Genomic DNA, 14,484 nt, shown 5'->3' with positions numbered 1-14,484 from the left:
AGTTCCTGCATTGTAATTCTGACTGTTCAATATGAATTCTTTGTCCTCCTTTCTGCTGCCTATAAATGCTGCTTTTGATTTACATAGTAAATTGCAGTGTCAAACACATCACTTGAAAAATAATGTAGTTTTCACTTACTGTGTATTTTTTGCTAGTTTTTGAGCATGACTAGAACAAAGAGGATATACATTTAGGCCCTAATTGAAGAGTTGCTTATGTGAGTACCTCCTTTGACCTTGAGATTGTCCTTCTGAATTCAGCCCTGGTTCTGTCAATGCCTCATTACATGGGTTTGGATGTGATTTACCATACTCACCTGGTTTGGTAGTCTGTAAAATGAATATGATAATATTTCCATAGTTGTATTATAAAGATTGATGTCTATTTTATAATGGTTTTGCAGTGTGTTGAAACTGTCTAATCCCGTATGGATGCTACTTGTTTCTTGTTACAGCCTGTTGAAAGAAAGGACAAAATAGACCCAAGTCCAACAACTAAAATTTTGACCAGACCGGATGATTATTCTTACTTGTAATAATAGCAGTTAATTTATTGCAGTATGGAGTTAATTTTAAGCATTTTATAAAAATGTTTATACCCATGCTAGAGTTGATCTATGAAGCTTTGTTCTAGTTTAAGTAATGTGAAGAACATATTTTTGAGTAAGAACAATGGATTTAGTGAAACATTATAGAAATGTTACCAATGGGAGTGTAAGATCTGTTCAGCTGTCCTTGGTACACTGGAAAAAATACAAAGGCTATTTTGTTTGTACAAAAATAAAAAGATTCTGCAAACATTTATCTACTGATCTATTGCCAAGAACCATCATGTTCTGGTGGGACAGCTCCCAGTACTAAGCGTTTTGCTTGGCTGTACTTTGGGCCCCTTGTTGAACCAAGTGAGCTGTAGGAGTTACCACACTGTTCAAGGATGTTGCCTAACCAAAATGCTATAAAGTGCTTGTTAAAGGGAAAATAGAGGGATTTTTTAGGGCATGTAGGGTTGTAATCTGACAGGTTGCTGTGGAATCTAGGGGACCCTCAAGACTTCTTCAGACGATGTAGAAGAGGAGAGCTGAGCTGGCTATTTTGAAAACACCTAACTTGGGCAAATAATTGCTCCATTACTTTAATAGTATTGGCTGGTAAACCTTCCTGTTGACTGTAAGTGAGAATACTTCTGTAGATAAGACCTGTGGACATTGAAAATACACATTACACAATACACAGAAAGTCCAGTGGCATCAGGATTCAGGGTTTCATCCAGGATCTGGCTCTGGCTGTGAGCATACATCTCATGGTTTTAGAGTGGGAAGTGGCCAAGTCCATCACTAGGTGCTAGAGTGACTTGGCAGTGTTACCTTCAGGCAGTTCCATCTTTGGCTTTCTAGTAACTCTGTGCTCTTTGAGCCTCACTGATAGTCTTATAGTATTCTCCTGGCATAGGAGCTGTGCTTGACCTTCTTATGATTAGCATGTGAGCAGAGAGCAACAAATGCAATGAGACAGGATGAGGCATCTCCGTTTATTATGTGGTCTTTAATTGTCTTTGTTCTGTGAAGCCTGGATGCCATGCTAAGCATGTAATTCATCAGTAGTCTGAATGAATCCTTAATTACCTGAACATTCAATAAATCTGTAGAAAAGTTAAAGTCACAATAAATATTAATTTGATTCCTAACTGGAGAAGCTTTTCTAAATGTTTCCATCTCTTTTGGGAATTTTCTAGGTTGTGTGGAATTCTTCCTATTTAGGGAGCTAGTACAGAGTATTACCTGTTACGTTTTTAACTTCTGTGAGTGCTTTATGCAAGATCTCCCTCATTTGGTGAGCTTGGCCAGTGAGCTGTGGGTGATTGGAAACCCATGTGCTATTTAGTGTGTGGCCGTGATTAACCCAGGGTTTCCGAACAGCACTCCCAACAATGTAACTGCCTTTCCTTTATGGTAGCAAGAAGGCAATGTTTGCTCCTCCAGGGTGCTGGTAATGGTGTTTCCTGTTGGTGCTTTCCAGCTGTGCCTCTCTCCTAACTTAGATTTGGCTTTACACATTCAATGTATGGGCTAAATTTTGCAGTATCAGTGCAACAATGAGCTTCAGACAAATAAGATTTTGAAATTGTGTTTATATATGTGTATAGAAGTGGAGTAAGCTGGTTTTACTCTTAAATGTTAGCTAGGACCAGTCTTCTCAGCTAAAAGAAAAATAGATGAGTTGCCAATAATGGCTGGTAACTCCAACTTCCAAAACGCAAGATGTTCTTATAGTTGTAATCCTCAAGGATTTTGTCTTCAATCCTGATATGGCTAACATGAAAATAAGTCTATAGAAACTGCACAGTGAAAGTTTTTATTACAGCTCAATGAAAAATGCATATATATGTACATATACACACAGGTGCCTCTGGGTGTGTGTATTTCCTCAGTCTCTTTTAATTTCAGGATACTTTCCTCCTATTGCAGAAGCTCAGTAATAACAGTCGAAAGTGCCTGCAGCAATAGGAACAGGTCGTTGGCCTTAGAATGAGGAAAACTAAGACAATTTGGCGCATCTCAGGCTCCATGTGAAGAGTTCCATTACAACTTTGAAGTTTTAAATTGTTTAAAAAAAGTAGAAGTTTAATTGTTTAAACTTACTCCAAATCTGTTCAGCTTCACGTCATCAAAACCTCATGCCTGAAACCCAAAATCCTGGAGTTGCAGTTAGGAGTTTATGCTGCAAAATGCTAGTTAATTCTAACATGATGGTCTGGCCTGCTGCAGACCATATGAGCAGCAAAGCATTTTTAAACTGACTGAAGCCAAGTGATGGAATTACCTCTTTACAGTCATTTTGCCTTGTGCAATAATTGGCTTCCCCTTGTTTAAAGGGGGGGTTGTGATTACAAAAGAGAGTGGTTGTGACAGAGTGGGTTTCTGCTCTGCCCAATTCTCCACTGGCATGTGTTTTGGAGAGAGTTGAGCCTTACACTATGGCAGAGTGAGCCAGAAGCACAGAAAGAAGCGGCTGCCTTCCTGTAGTGTCTTACCTGAGAGTCCAGGCTAAATGAATTTCTGTTATATGGAGACATAGGGAAAGGAGGTCAGCCTGGTGCTTGCAAAGCTGTGCACAAGAAGTGCTTGGAGCAGGCAAAAGGGAGGGGTGTATAAATATGTTAACATATTCTTCTGGAGACTGGAAATAGCAAATGGGATTGAGCTGTGAGTAATATTTGTACTTTGGGAAATAGAGGGTTGTACCTTCATGGGGAATTGAATAACGGATACAAGGGAAAATACAGAAGAAAAAAACTAAGGGGAATAAAGGTCATTAAAATGGAATTTGGAGTATATGTGCAGGCTGTCTTTGTAGGATTTGAAGAACTTTGAATGCGGTATAATTGTGATTAAACAATTATATACTTATATTTTATATAATTATATAAATGTAATTATATAAAATACTTAACTGTGTTCAAAATTTGACAGTTAATAGGAGTTAACTTTGAGTTATGTACTATATTAGGCTTGCACACAGCTTATCGTGATTGTTTATTGCCTGTACGTTACAATATGTGATTCTAGACAAATACTTTGGCTGTTCTCAGAAGTATCTACCATAATTTTGTTGTTTCTCTGTAGAAACATGTTATGTGTTTTGCTGGTGCTAAATGCAGTGTGTGGAACTTAAGTGTAGTGCAGTGTTTTAGCAGGATTTCAAGCAGTTTAACAATTTACTAGATCATCAGAATTTTTCTGCTGTTCCTGTTTAATTCTGTTTCTTATACAATGTCCGTAATTGTGGATCTGAGCATATTCTAAGTGACATGGCTAACATCTGTCATGTGTGATTCTCCTTTCTGCTCCCTGGGAGGAAAATTATGTAAGGATTTTTCAAAGTTTTTTCTTATTTTTTAATTTTCATTTTATGTCTGCATTAAACACAATTATTTCACAGTATTCACACATACAGCCTTGTTTATGTGAGATTGCTTGCTTATAATAAATCACAAATAACGGCTTCTCATCCAACAGGGAATGAACAGGCTATCCCACCATTGTGAACTCTCTTATTTTGCTAAGTGCATTGGGTTGCCATAGCTTTCAAATCATGGTGCACCAAAGTGCATTTAATCACCTACAGCATGAAACCATTATTATTTTAATCCTGCAGTTTGATTTATGTGTTAGTTGCCTCCAGACTTGTATCCTAAATGCTGTGGTATTTTCACTGGAACAGAGCTCCGCAGGCTCTCTATGGGGTGAGTTAATTGGGGAAGTGCTTTAAAAAAATGAAATAAGAGTATATTTAATCAGCTGTAATAAGCATTTGCCTGACAATTAAGACTTTATACATCTATCTCCCTTGTTGTTGCTATTTATTTTCTGACTATTTTGGCTAATTGTGGTGCTTGTGGTGACTGGTCCATGCTCACCAAAGAAATACATTTTCATTGTTACATCCAACACAAGTAATAGTTTCAGGCTTGTGCCTTACAGAAGGCAGTGGTGTAATCCATACGGTTTCAAGGCTCCTCTGTGGGAGTTAGTGCACAGTAAGCTATGATGACAATTTGCTAAGTCCGTGGTGTAGCTCTTTAGGTGCTTTCATACCTGCAAAGTAGTGTAGGCCACTTTGCAGCAAGGTACCTTGCATGAAGGCACCAGTGGCTTAGGAGTACCCACACAGAGAACTGGGGAAGAATGGCCAAGCCACTGCTACCTTGGACTGCAGCTTACTGCATATTAGCTTGCCCATGCAGACCAGTGCCTGCTGAAGTACCCAAATGGATGAGAACTTTAGCCCATCACCACACTAGTGAGCATAAATGCCTTTATGCATACAGATATATGTTCCTTCTGTGTTTGCTATATAAATATACTTGGTTAGTGCAAAAGGAATTATAATGTTGCACATAGATAGTCTCCTGTTCTTTTTATTATAAATGGTATATAAGAAGCTTAATCGGGAAAAATAGTCATGTAATATTTCTATCATATTTTGTGTTTTTGCAGTGAGAGAAAAACGCAAGAGTCTCTATATAAACCACGTAAGTGAAAATGCCTCGCTATGCAGCTTTCTCCTTGTTGTCTATATTATACAGTAAATGAGAGTTATCACACATGATTTCCACATTGCTGAGAGGGTGCTGATGCTCCACATGTCTGTTCTGCATCAGGATCCTGAAGTATAGGCCTTGACTATTGAGTTAGTGGAACGAATCTGTTGAAGACAGTATCATGCTCACAATCCGTGTACGTAGGCAACTGGTATCTGGGAAAAAGAGCTGCACACACTGGTATGATTTTTAAAATTACTACAGAAACTCTTGAAACTGTAGATTACATTTGTATGCAAGTTTGCACTGGCAGGGAGCTCTACAGCATTTGATACGTGCACAGTTGTTCTGAAGTGCCTGACCAGTGTTGATGCAGTATAACTGTGGATTCACATGTGGTACATGCTGAGTGTGAAGATGGAGGTTTGATATGCTTATGTACCCTGGGCATTTTTCAGTTCAGTTCCCTTCTGTTTGAACCAAATTCTCAGTGAAGCTGAGGGCAAATACCCTGTAGCCTGCTTTGGATACAGGACCAGGCTCTTTGCCTCAGTTAGCATTGTTTGTACTGCTGAAGCACCTGGAACCAGTGTGGTTCCAAGTATGTGAAGCCTTGTGCTGAAATATTTGGAGTCATGTCTCTGTGAAATTGAAAAGGGAAAGAACTAATTGTCTACCGAATACTATTTGCCTTCAAGGTGAATGGGGAGAAGTTCTCAAGTTTTTCTCTATCTGGAAATATAAGCTGTCATTTCATTTTTAAGACACTACAGCTGCTGAAACAAACAGATCTGGTTTATACCCTCTTCATCTCTTTGTGCTGGGGTGAACATTTGTCTAGCTCCAGATAAACTGGATTGGGGCACAAATGCAGGTGGATTCAGCTGAAAGCTAAAATGGGGCTCCTAATTGTGATTCAGTCCAGGGCTCACACCTGCAGAAAGGGAGGGAGCCACAAGGGCAGGAATGACCTGCTGTGTGGGGTGAGAGGGCAGGACTGCTTCATTTGTTGATAGAACTGGTTGGTGTTGAGTATTTCTGAAACTACTGAATGGCTTCCAAAGCAAGGTGAGATTTTCAGTTTCCCAAGAGTTAAGATTCTGAGAAGTCACGAGATAGTGTGAGGCTTACAAAGCCCTTAAAGTTGCCCTCTCTAGGCTAGCAGATGTTCTTGGTCCTCATCTGTTGCAGTGGGGATTCTTGCAACACATGTGTCAGACAACAAGGCCCGTGGAAAAGAATATATGGACTGATTCTTGGTAGATATTAAAATGCACATTTATTTCTACAAAAAAAAAAAGTGTATGATACAGAAGAAATGATCACTCATCTTCTATTCCCCTGCAAAACATTCCCATTGTTTATAGTGCATGTGAGGGTAGTTTGCAGAGCAATTGTCTTGTTATAAAATTACTTGGAAAGCCAGTGCCCTGGGTTCCTGTAAATCTAATAATGTGTGCTCAGTACCAACCATTTCATATGTAAAAACTGTTTTCTGGGTTAGGCAGACTGAGTTTCCTCGAGCAGATTAACAAAGATGACTATTCGGATGCTGCTGGAAGCACACTATTGCAAACCTTGGTATAAAATGTTCTTAGGTTAGGCTGGACATGTTGCAGAAAAGGGAAGGGTGATCATAGCACTGAGGAGTTGTGTTGTTGGGAGCTCAGTATAGCAGCATATGCAGTTGATGTGCTAAGTGCTGTACCTCTTCTTAATTTCTGTTTTGTTTTTTCCCCCCAAGTGCCATTCAAAGTATTGGCTGAGGTTGCAGTACTGTAAACTTCCTCAGTGATTTACTGCTACCTTAAGTCTGACTTCTTTGTACTTATAAAGTACTTCTGAATTACAAAGCTAAAAATGAACCTTTATGAAGCTGGAGTCCTTACCATGGCTTTCTCTCTGTCTTTACAAGTCAGTTAAGTTTTTTTAGACAATACTCATAGATAAACTGTATTTTCAGGCATGTCCCGGTAATTTGTTTCTTCAGCACACCTGTGAGTATTCATTCAGCACCTCCTAAATCTTCAGTGTGCTAAAGCTGGTGCACAAACTGGTGATCATTTTCGAAGGGGTAGCTGTGGCTTATAACTGGAACTGTGTTTAGGTTTTCAGACTGCAGGGAACCATCATGGTTTTCCTAGACCACCTTGTTGGAAGAAATTTAAGGAATTACTTAGATTTAACAGTTGTATGTGACAAATGATGGGTCTTATTTACGTGGTACATGGGTTTATGATATACCCTATTGACTAATCAGCTCTTTTCCACTGTTTCTCAGTGTGTGCTAACAGGAGCTATTGCTACTCGTCTGTTCCTCTGTTGATGTGAAGTGCTGGGTCCCCACGTCTGCTCTGGAGGAAACATGCCAGAGAACATAAATTTTGTAGTGTTCTTTTGTCTTTCTTTTAAAAGAACTCCTCACCATAATGCAGTGCTTTTTTCTTCTGTGGTTTTTCCATGATGTCATCTTTTTGTTGTTGTTCTTGATGCCTATGCTCCTTTTGTGATAAATAACCAAGATGAGCAACAAAATATTTTTATCTTTTTGTGTAGTATCTGCTTAACTGGTTATTTTGCAGCCAGAGTTGAATTTCTCCCAAGTGATATGGGGGGGCTGGTTAGAAAGAGAAGTGTCAAAAAAAGTTGTACTTTTTTTTTTAACTGCTTACCAAATTCTGTGTAGTAACAGATGAGAATAGTAGTTTATACAAATGCAGTTTTGAAATATTACTTATAAAAAAAAGTAATATTGACTGTTCCTCATTTAAAAATGTACTTTCTTAGCATGACCACACCACTGTTCCTTTCCTTTCTCACTTGCTTTTGTTTGAAGAATATTTTATTTGGCTGAATAGTTTCCTTTGATCCCCAAACACAAATAGTGGGTTCCTGCTTTGATTTGTTACACTTTGTTAAGGGCTGACAGTTGCCATGTTTCAGATTCACCTTGTCAGTAGGTGTGATGGAAGAAGCCAGCAGCTGTTCTTTTTTTGGGGTGGAGAAAGAATGAAAGGAGGGAGTGACAGAGTGCTATGGAGGAGCTGTCATCTCTCAGTCTTCCCACGGAGCCCAAGGAGACAGATGACAGGTTGGGAATGGTGCTGGAAGTTCCCTACCTACAATGTACCTGACCTGTTTGCTTTCTTCCTGCCTGTTTTAATTTCTAAGCAGTTGCAGCAGACTCTGCTTCCCTTTCCTGTTGCACTGGCAGTCACTGGTTTTTGTTATGACTTTCATGCTGCCTTGGTGTGCACATGTTTTTTAATCTGCTTAGTCAAGCTGCTGAGAGGGATGAAGATGCAGCCTGAGATAGAGGCGTTCCCTTTCTCAGAGAAGAGAGATTGCATCAGTATCTCTGCCTGTACAAGGAAAGCAAACAGGAAGACAGACACGTTTTGTGTTTTTAGAGGAGGTGGTGGAGAAAGAGTGAATCTTTTATTGTTGTTGCAGTAGGTATTTCTTTTTACTGGGTTTTTTGTAGCGCAAAGGAGCAGGGTGGGGGGAGAAAAAAGGTTGTTTTCTCCTTCAAGTTTTTCTAGAAATTTTCCCTTTCACACAAGGAGAAAATGCTCTGTTAGCCCAAGTAATCTCTTCAAGGCAAGATACATTCTTGAAATGAATCTCTGCTTATGTAATACCCCTTAAGAATCAGGGATATTTTTTGCATATTGGAATATTTCTGACGGAAGAGAAAGGGTAGGAAAAGGAAAAGAAAATAAAAGGAAGTAATGTCTCATTTTCATGTATTTTTTATTCTGGAGACTGTCTGCCAGCTGTGTAGCAACAGCATCCTTTCATCAATGTCTTTTTTTAGGGATCTGGTCATGACTTCCACTCTCTGCTACCTGGCAACTGGATGTTCAAATTCCAGCAGACTAATACTGCTTTTGTCATTCCAAGTAGAAAAGTTGACATCTATATATAGACCAGAATTATTTTTCATCATCCTGGGGAAAAGTTACTGGGCAACACTCATGTCATAATCCTGGTCCTTGTAAGTGACCCTGGTGACTTGCATCAGGGCAAGCTCCACCCCAGACATAGTACTGGGGACATGCAGAGAACAGAGGGGTCTTTTGCCATACAAGGTGTGGCAGGAGCAATTTCTTTGAGCCTTTTTGCATGCTTGGAATGATGTATGGCACTTACTCCTATGTAAGCCCCAAATTTTCTTGTCAGATGAATGAAGAAGCTGTTCTGCTTCCCTGTTGTAAAACTACTGGACATGTGACTGATAATCAAACACTTTCAACTAGTGGTTAACGAGTAAATAAGATAAATGCTGAAATGGGAACAAAGTCTGAAAAGCAGACTATGAAAAGTTTAATCTGTGAAAGCAAAGCACAACATAAAATATGAAATGTTGTTTTCAAGGGGACTGCCCGAGGCTGGCTATTGTAAAGGCTTATAATTGCTGTCCAAATTCCTTAAGATATTTTAATTGGCATTCCTCACTCGAAGAGAAGAACAAGATAAACTGGAAAATAGATTAGAGGCTTCTCAGGTGTTCTTGAAGTTCTCCTAGAGATTGCTTAACATGGTCTTTGCTCCTCTCCATTGCAAGTTCACAAAGAAGCAGGTGTAGAGGGGGCCTTTATAGGCCACCTGGTCCAGTTAGCAGTTTCCCTGCACTGATGCCATTCCTAATAGATGCAGTTTAAGATTCTTTCCAGGCATCTAGTAAGTTAAAATTAACAGGTTTTCTTTAATGGCTTACCTAAACTTACTAATTGAAATGTGTTTCTCTAAAGTCTTTCAGTCCCTAGTTTCTTCTCCTGTCCTCTAGGGTGAAGAATTTTACCTCTCCTGTCAGCCTCAAGGCACTAAGTTATATGAAGTGATAAACTTTTTTATGGGGAGAAACAAAAGCTAACTTTTGAGTTAGAATGAGAACATGCAGGAGAGTTCTTTTACAAGGGGCTATGTAATAACTTTGCTGGGAATGCAATAAAGTCCCTCTGGTGAAATTGCACAACAGTAGCAATTTCACGCTTGGTAAATATAAGCCTTTGAGCTGATTTTAGCTTTCAAAGAAATATCTAATATTTCATGTTTGTAAAACAGGGTGCTTTTTCAGTGGTTAAATTGGGCCTGCATGTGCTGCAGAGGAGTTTACCAATGGTTGCTGAGCCCCTCAGGAGCTCAGTGGTTTGCTGACGTAATTTTCTATAGTTGACATGAGTAAGGACAAGCTTTAAGAGCAAAAGCATTGCAAGGGCAGATCTAGTCTAAGCTAGACTAGTTTTGGACATTATCAAACATGGGTGAAATTAACTGAGGACAAAGTTGAATCATGAGGAACAAGGGGTATTACTTAAGAGTGGTTGGACTGGATTTTTTTTTAATTGTAGTTGTTGGCAGAGGAAGATGAGCATTCAGTAGTACAGTTTCCTATTACTTTTGTTTCAGCAAATATATCTACACCAAAGGTAGACAATTTTTCTGTATTCCCATTATGCAAGATGAAAGTAAGTGCAGAGATTTGCAGAGCCATGCAGGGAATTGTGTTGCATGGCTTGCTTGATTTTGGAAGCACTTTGTTGACCTGTAAAATCATGTTTTTTCTGTGAGTTGTGTTGTCAGAACTAATTCATGTCCTGAAGCAATAGAAGATCCTCAAGAGAGGAACCTCCCTTTTCCAAGTCAGAAGCAGTCCTGGTAGTTTTGCTTGCTGTTGTAATTTGGCTTCATGTGCACTTTTACATGCCAGTTCTGCCTTTTAGCATCTTGGCCAGCCTCTAGTGCCTGGAAGCTGATGGGCATGTCTGCACAGACAGCTGCAAGCAAGCCTCAGTTTTTCCATGGGGGAAAATATTATTTAATAGTACCTTTTAAAATCATGCACTGACTTACACCTGGTTCATGGGAAGAAGAGACACTATTATCATTATTTAGTACAGAAGCTCCGAATTGTCTTTTGATGGACAAGTGTAAAAGGGCACTGAAAAAGACTGTAGCTGCTTTGCCAAACTGGAAGCTGACTGGCTGAGGGCCAGCACTGGTACAAAAGCTGTATAGCTTCATTAGGGGAGTGTTGTGCCCAAAGGAGCAAATCCTGCTGATTATCGGGGCGGAGAGCCACACTAGTGCTGCTAAAGAGGCCAGAGCTGGCCCTTCTGGTCAATTCTGAGTGTTGGTTTTGGGCAGTATGCCCCCTCTGTTAGATGTTACTACACAAAACCCCTCTGAAGTGCCTACTTTAACAAAAGAAATAGCAAGATTTCCTCTTTCCCCACAAATTTAGATGTAATTTCTAAGTGATGCTTCCTGAGATAAACTAACTCTTTAGTATAATCTCATTGTAAAAAGTTAGGAATTCATTGTAATTCCTTTCAAAGTAGGTACCTAGAAGCAGTTCTGCTGTGTTTGTGTAATTTTGACGGCAAACGAGGCCATTAGATTTCTGATAATATGTTTTTATGTGAACTTCAGGTAAAAACCTGTTCTTCAAACATCTTAAAACACACAGGATTTGGAAAATTGGAAAGTGTCAGGATGAAGCTGGAAGAAAAATAAAGCAGTGATATTTGCTTAGTACTAGCTGTGCAAGGGGAAAAAAAACTAGTCTCAAGAGCTAGGAACGCCTGCATTATTGGAAATACATTGAACCTTGATCTCTCAGGGCTTTTTCTGTAACACATTCAAAAACTTAGCAAGTTAAAAAGCAGAGTTTTCTGTTCTACATCTTTTCCTGTTACAAAAGAAATTCCACAAAACACCTATTTCGTGTTTATTGCGATTTATAATGTCAGCATTTCTTAGTGAATGTCTTTGGTTGAAATGAGAAAAATAGCAACTGCTTGTGAAGAGTTACAAATACTCTCCACCAAAAGAAATCACCAAATGATAGAAAACTGGTCCAGAATTCATCTCAAGAGCTTGTTCAGTCTGGTTTCTTGTCTAGGAGCAGAAGCCTGCATCTAAGCTATTCCTGGCATATGTTTGTTTTACCTCTTCTTTACAACTTTCAGTGATGGAGATTCTATCACTGCTCAAGTCACTTAAGCTATAGCTGCTATTAGAAAAAGGTGGTGGCTTGAGATTTTTTTGCCATCGACTTCTCTCACTTTCATGTCCAATCTTAATTTTCCATAGTTTAATGTAAGCCTGCTCCTTCTTATCCCATCCACAATGGTCATGGAGAACAGCGTCCTCTTCTTTGGAACTCAATTCAACATGACTTAAGGCCATTATTTTTGCTTTGTTCCTGGAGAAAACCTTTCCAGCCTGCCAGCTTTTCCTTGTAAATCAGGGTTTTCAAATCTCTGATTGATATTACTTCTCTATCCTCCAGAGTCTCTGAAATAAATTAATCTTTCTTGAAATACAGTGTCCAAAGCTGAACATAAAATTCCAGCTGAGCAGAGTGGGTGGGTGCTCTACCCTGTTGCATACATAGTAACTACAAATTCTATTGATATATTCCTTTTTTTTTTTTTTTTAGAAACATGTCCTCTGCAAGTTAATGTCAGCTGCAAATTCAATAAAAAATACCTTGAAACTGTGATCAAAGTTATTGCTCAGTATTTTATATGGAGTAGACCAGACCTCTGTGGAATGTCCCTTACTTCAGCCTTCCAATCTGAAAGTGATCCCTGGGTAACCAGATTATAATTTTCCAAGTAGTTTTTACCTGCCATATTTTCCTTGGTTTGCCCTTTGGGAATTTTATGTGAGATGAAGCTGGAAGTCTTGCTGAAGTTGAGAGGCGTGGCATCTGCGGAATCTCAGCTTGGGTACAGAAATAGTACTGTGGCTACTCAAAATACATGTAAAGTGAATCCCACTTCATGTCAGTGAGGTGCTTTGAGTTTGTAAATATTTGCAATAGCAGAGCTTGTCAAGGCTCCTCATGTGTCCTATGCTCGTATTTGTATATGAAGATTTACAAAAGGAGCTGTACCAGTCTATCCTTTTCCCCACGTCAGGCTTATGGTGGGATAGAACCTTAGAAGGAGCTCATTAGAGGATTTGGCTAATTTCTCCAAAAGCTCTATAGTCATTCTCAGCTCTTCTGATTTTTCTTAATTAGAGCCTCTTTGAATTGTCTAAATGGGAGAATTTTTGTGGTCAGCTGTGATGGATTTGAAATACAAAGGCATTAAGCTCCTGTACAATTTTGGTCACAGACTTACCCCATTGAAATGGACACAGAAGGGAGTTTGTCTTTTGGACAGTGCTGAATACTGAGCTGATGCTCAGAAACCTCTTTTGTCCTTTGCTAGGATAGAGAAGGTTCCTGTGCTTCATTATATGGGGGCTCATAAAAGTCTGTTTGACTGAACTGTGGGACGTCAGCTGCCTCCCAGCTTAGTCAAGATAAAATATGAAAGTGAGGGCCTTTTCCAGCAATTTGGAAAAGGCAAAAAATCTGTTACCTGCTGCATCATATGGCTGCAGTTGAACATCAGAGTAGAAGCTGGGAACGTTGATCTCCCAACAGGTCACTTGTTCACATGGCACAGGTGTGTGAGTATTTACCTGAGGGTGTAGGTTTATACTTGGCACCATTCTTCTGACTGGGAGAGGTGCTCCTTCCTGCCAAGTTGTTGTGAACAGAAAGTGAGGCACGAGACACCACGTATTTTCCTGAAATGTGAAAAGCTCCAAGCCTAATGAAGTGTGATGTGGGCTGAAAATCCAAGAAGAGTTCTGTGATGTGGTAGTTTCAGAAATAAGGTGTGTTGCTCTTATTATTGATGTGTGTCGAATGTTAGAGTGCTGTTTACATAAGAATATTTAAATCTGATAGTGGTGTTGCTACAGAGTTTTCTGTTTTTTAATTGTGCTTCCCTTGAATGAATCCAGTATATTTATCTTAAATTTTATCTAAACCTTTAAAACATGTTGACACTTCCCATGCAGAAAGAAAACTTTCCATGTGTTGTTTTTTTTTTAATAACAACGCTGAGATGTCTGCATATCTCCCATTTTTTCCCCAGCCACTAGAGTCTCATTTTTGCTGTTTTTAAGTTGCTTTTCCTTTATCATGCCTAGAGAAGGTACTCAACAGACTAATGCAGATATTTAAACTAAACTGTGGTAGAATACGAGCTATGGATCACCACTCCCCTAGTAATTCTCTGTGGATGCATCAATGCTAGATAATAAATTTTATGGCATTAATATTCACAACGCATCTGATTTTTCTCTTTGTTGCCTTGCTTAACATACAATAGCCTGGAAGGTAGATGTATTGTCGGCTTCCAAAGTACCTTTCCAAAGTCCTGGAGGATTTTTGAAAAGGTGTATTTTTCATTTTCTCAGTAAACCTTTTCACTTCCAAGAAAAGCAGTTCAGCCAACAATTTTATTGGTCAAGTGAAGGACCTTGATAGAATTTGTTGGTAAGCTTTCAGATAATTTGAACATAATGTTCCTACAACTGTGACAGCTTCAGATAATGTTGGGGGGTTTTTTTTCAATTAACAGAAGACTTTG

The 14,484-nt window shown here is 39.2% G+C and overlaps 1 protein-coding gene across 5 annotated transcripts in view; it reads left to right on the top strand.

The window, feature by feature from the left end:
- CCNY (cyclin Y) overlaps positions 1-14,484 on the top strand; it is a 123,322-nt gene that overhangs the window by 77,197 nt on the left and 31,641 nt on the right. For 2 of the 5 annotated variants that reach the window (XM_039548302.1, XM_010394889.4), the window contains 2 exons: positions 3,856-3,864; positions 4,998-5,032. The exons of 1 other annotated variant lie outside the window; for it this stretch is intronic. In XM_039548302.1, coding sequence (XP_039404236.1) covers positions 3,856-3,864; positions 4,998-5,032 — 44 coding nt within the window. Of the gene's footprint in view, positions 1-3,852; positions 3,865-4,997; positions 5,033-14,484 lie in introns of all 5 variants that reach the window. 2 more of the 5 variants (XM_039548301.1, XM_039548303.1) reach the window with 2 other exon arrangements.

Source organism: Corvus cornix, chromosome 2 (assembly GCF_000738735.6).
Source record: "Corvus cornix cornix isolate S_Up_H32 chromosome 2, ASM73873v5, whole genome shotgun sequence".
Classification (NCBI taxonomy): Eukaryota; Metazoa; Chordata; class Aves; order Passeriformes; family Corvidae; genus Corvus; species Corvus cornix.
Note: the sequence above shows the minus strand (reverse complement) of the source record. Positions and strands in the feature narration are given on the sequence as shown.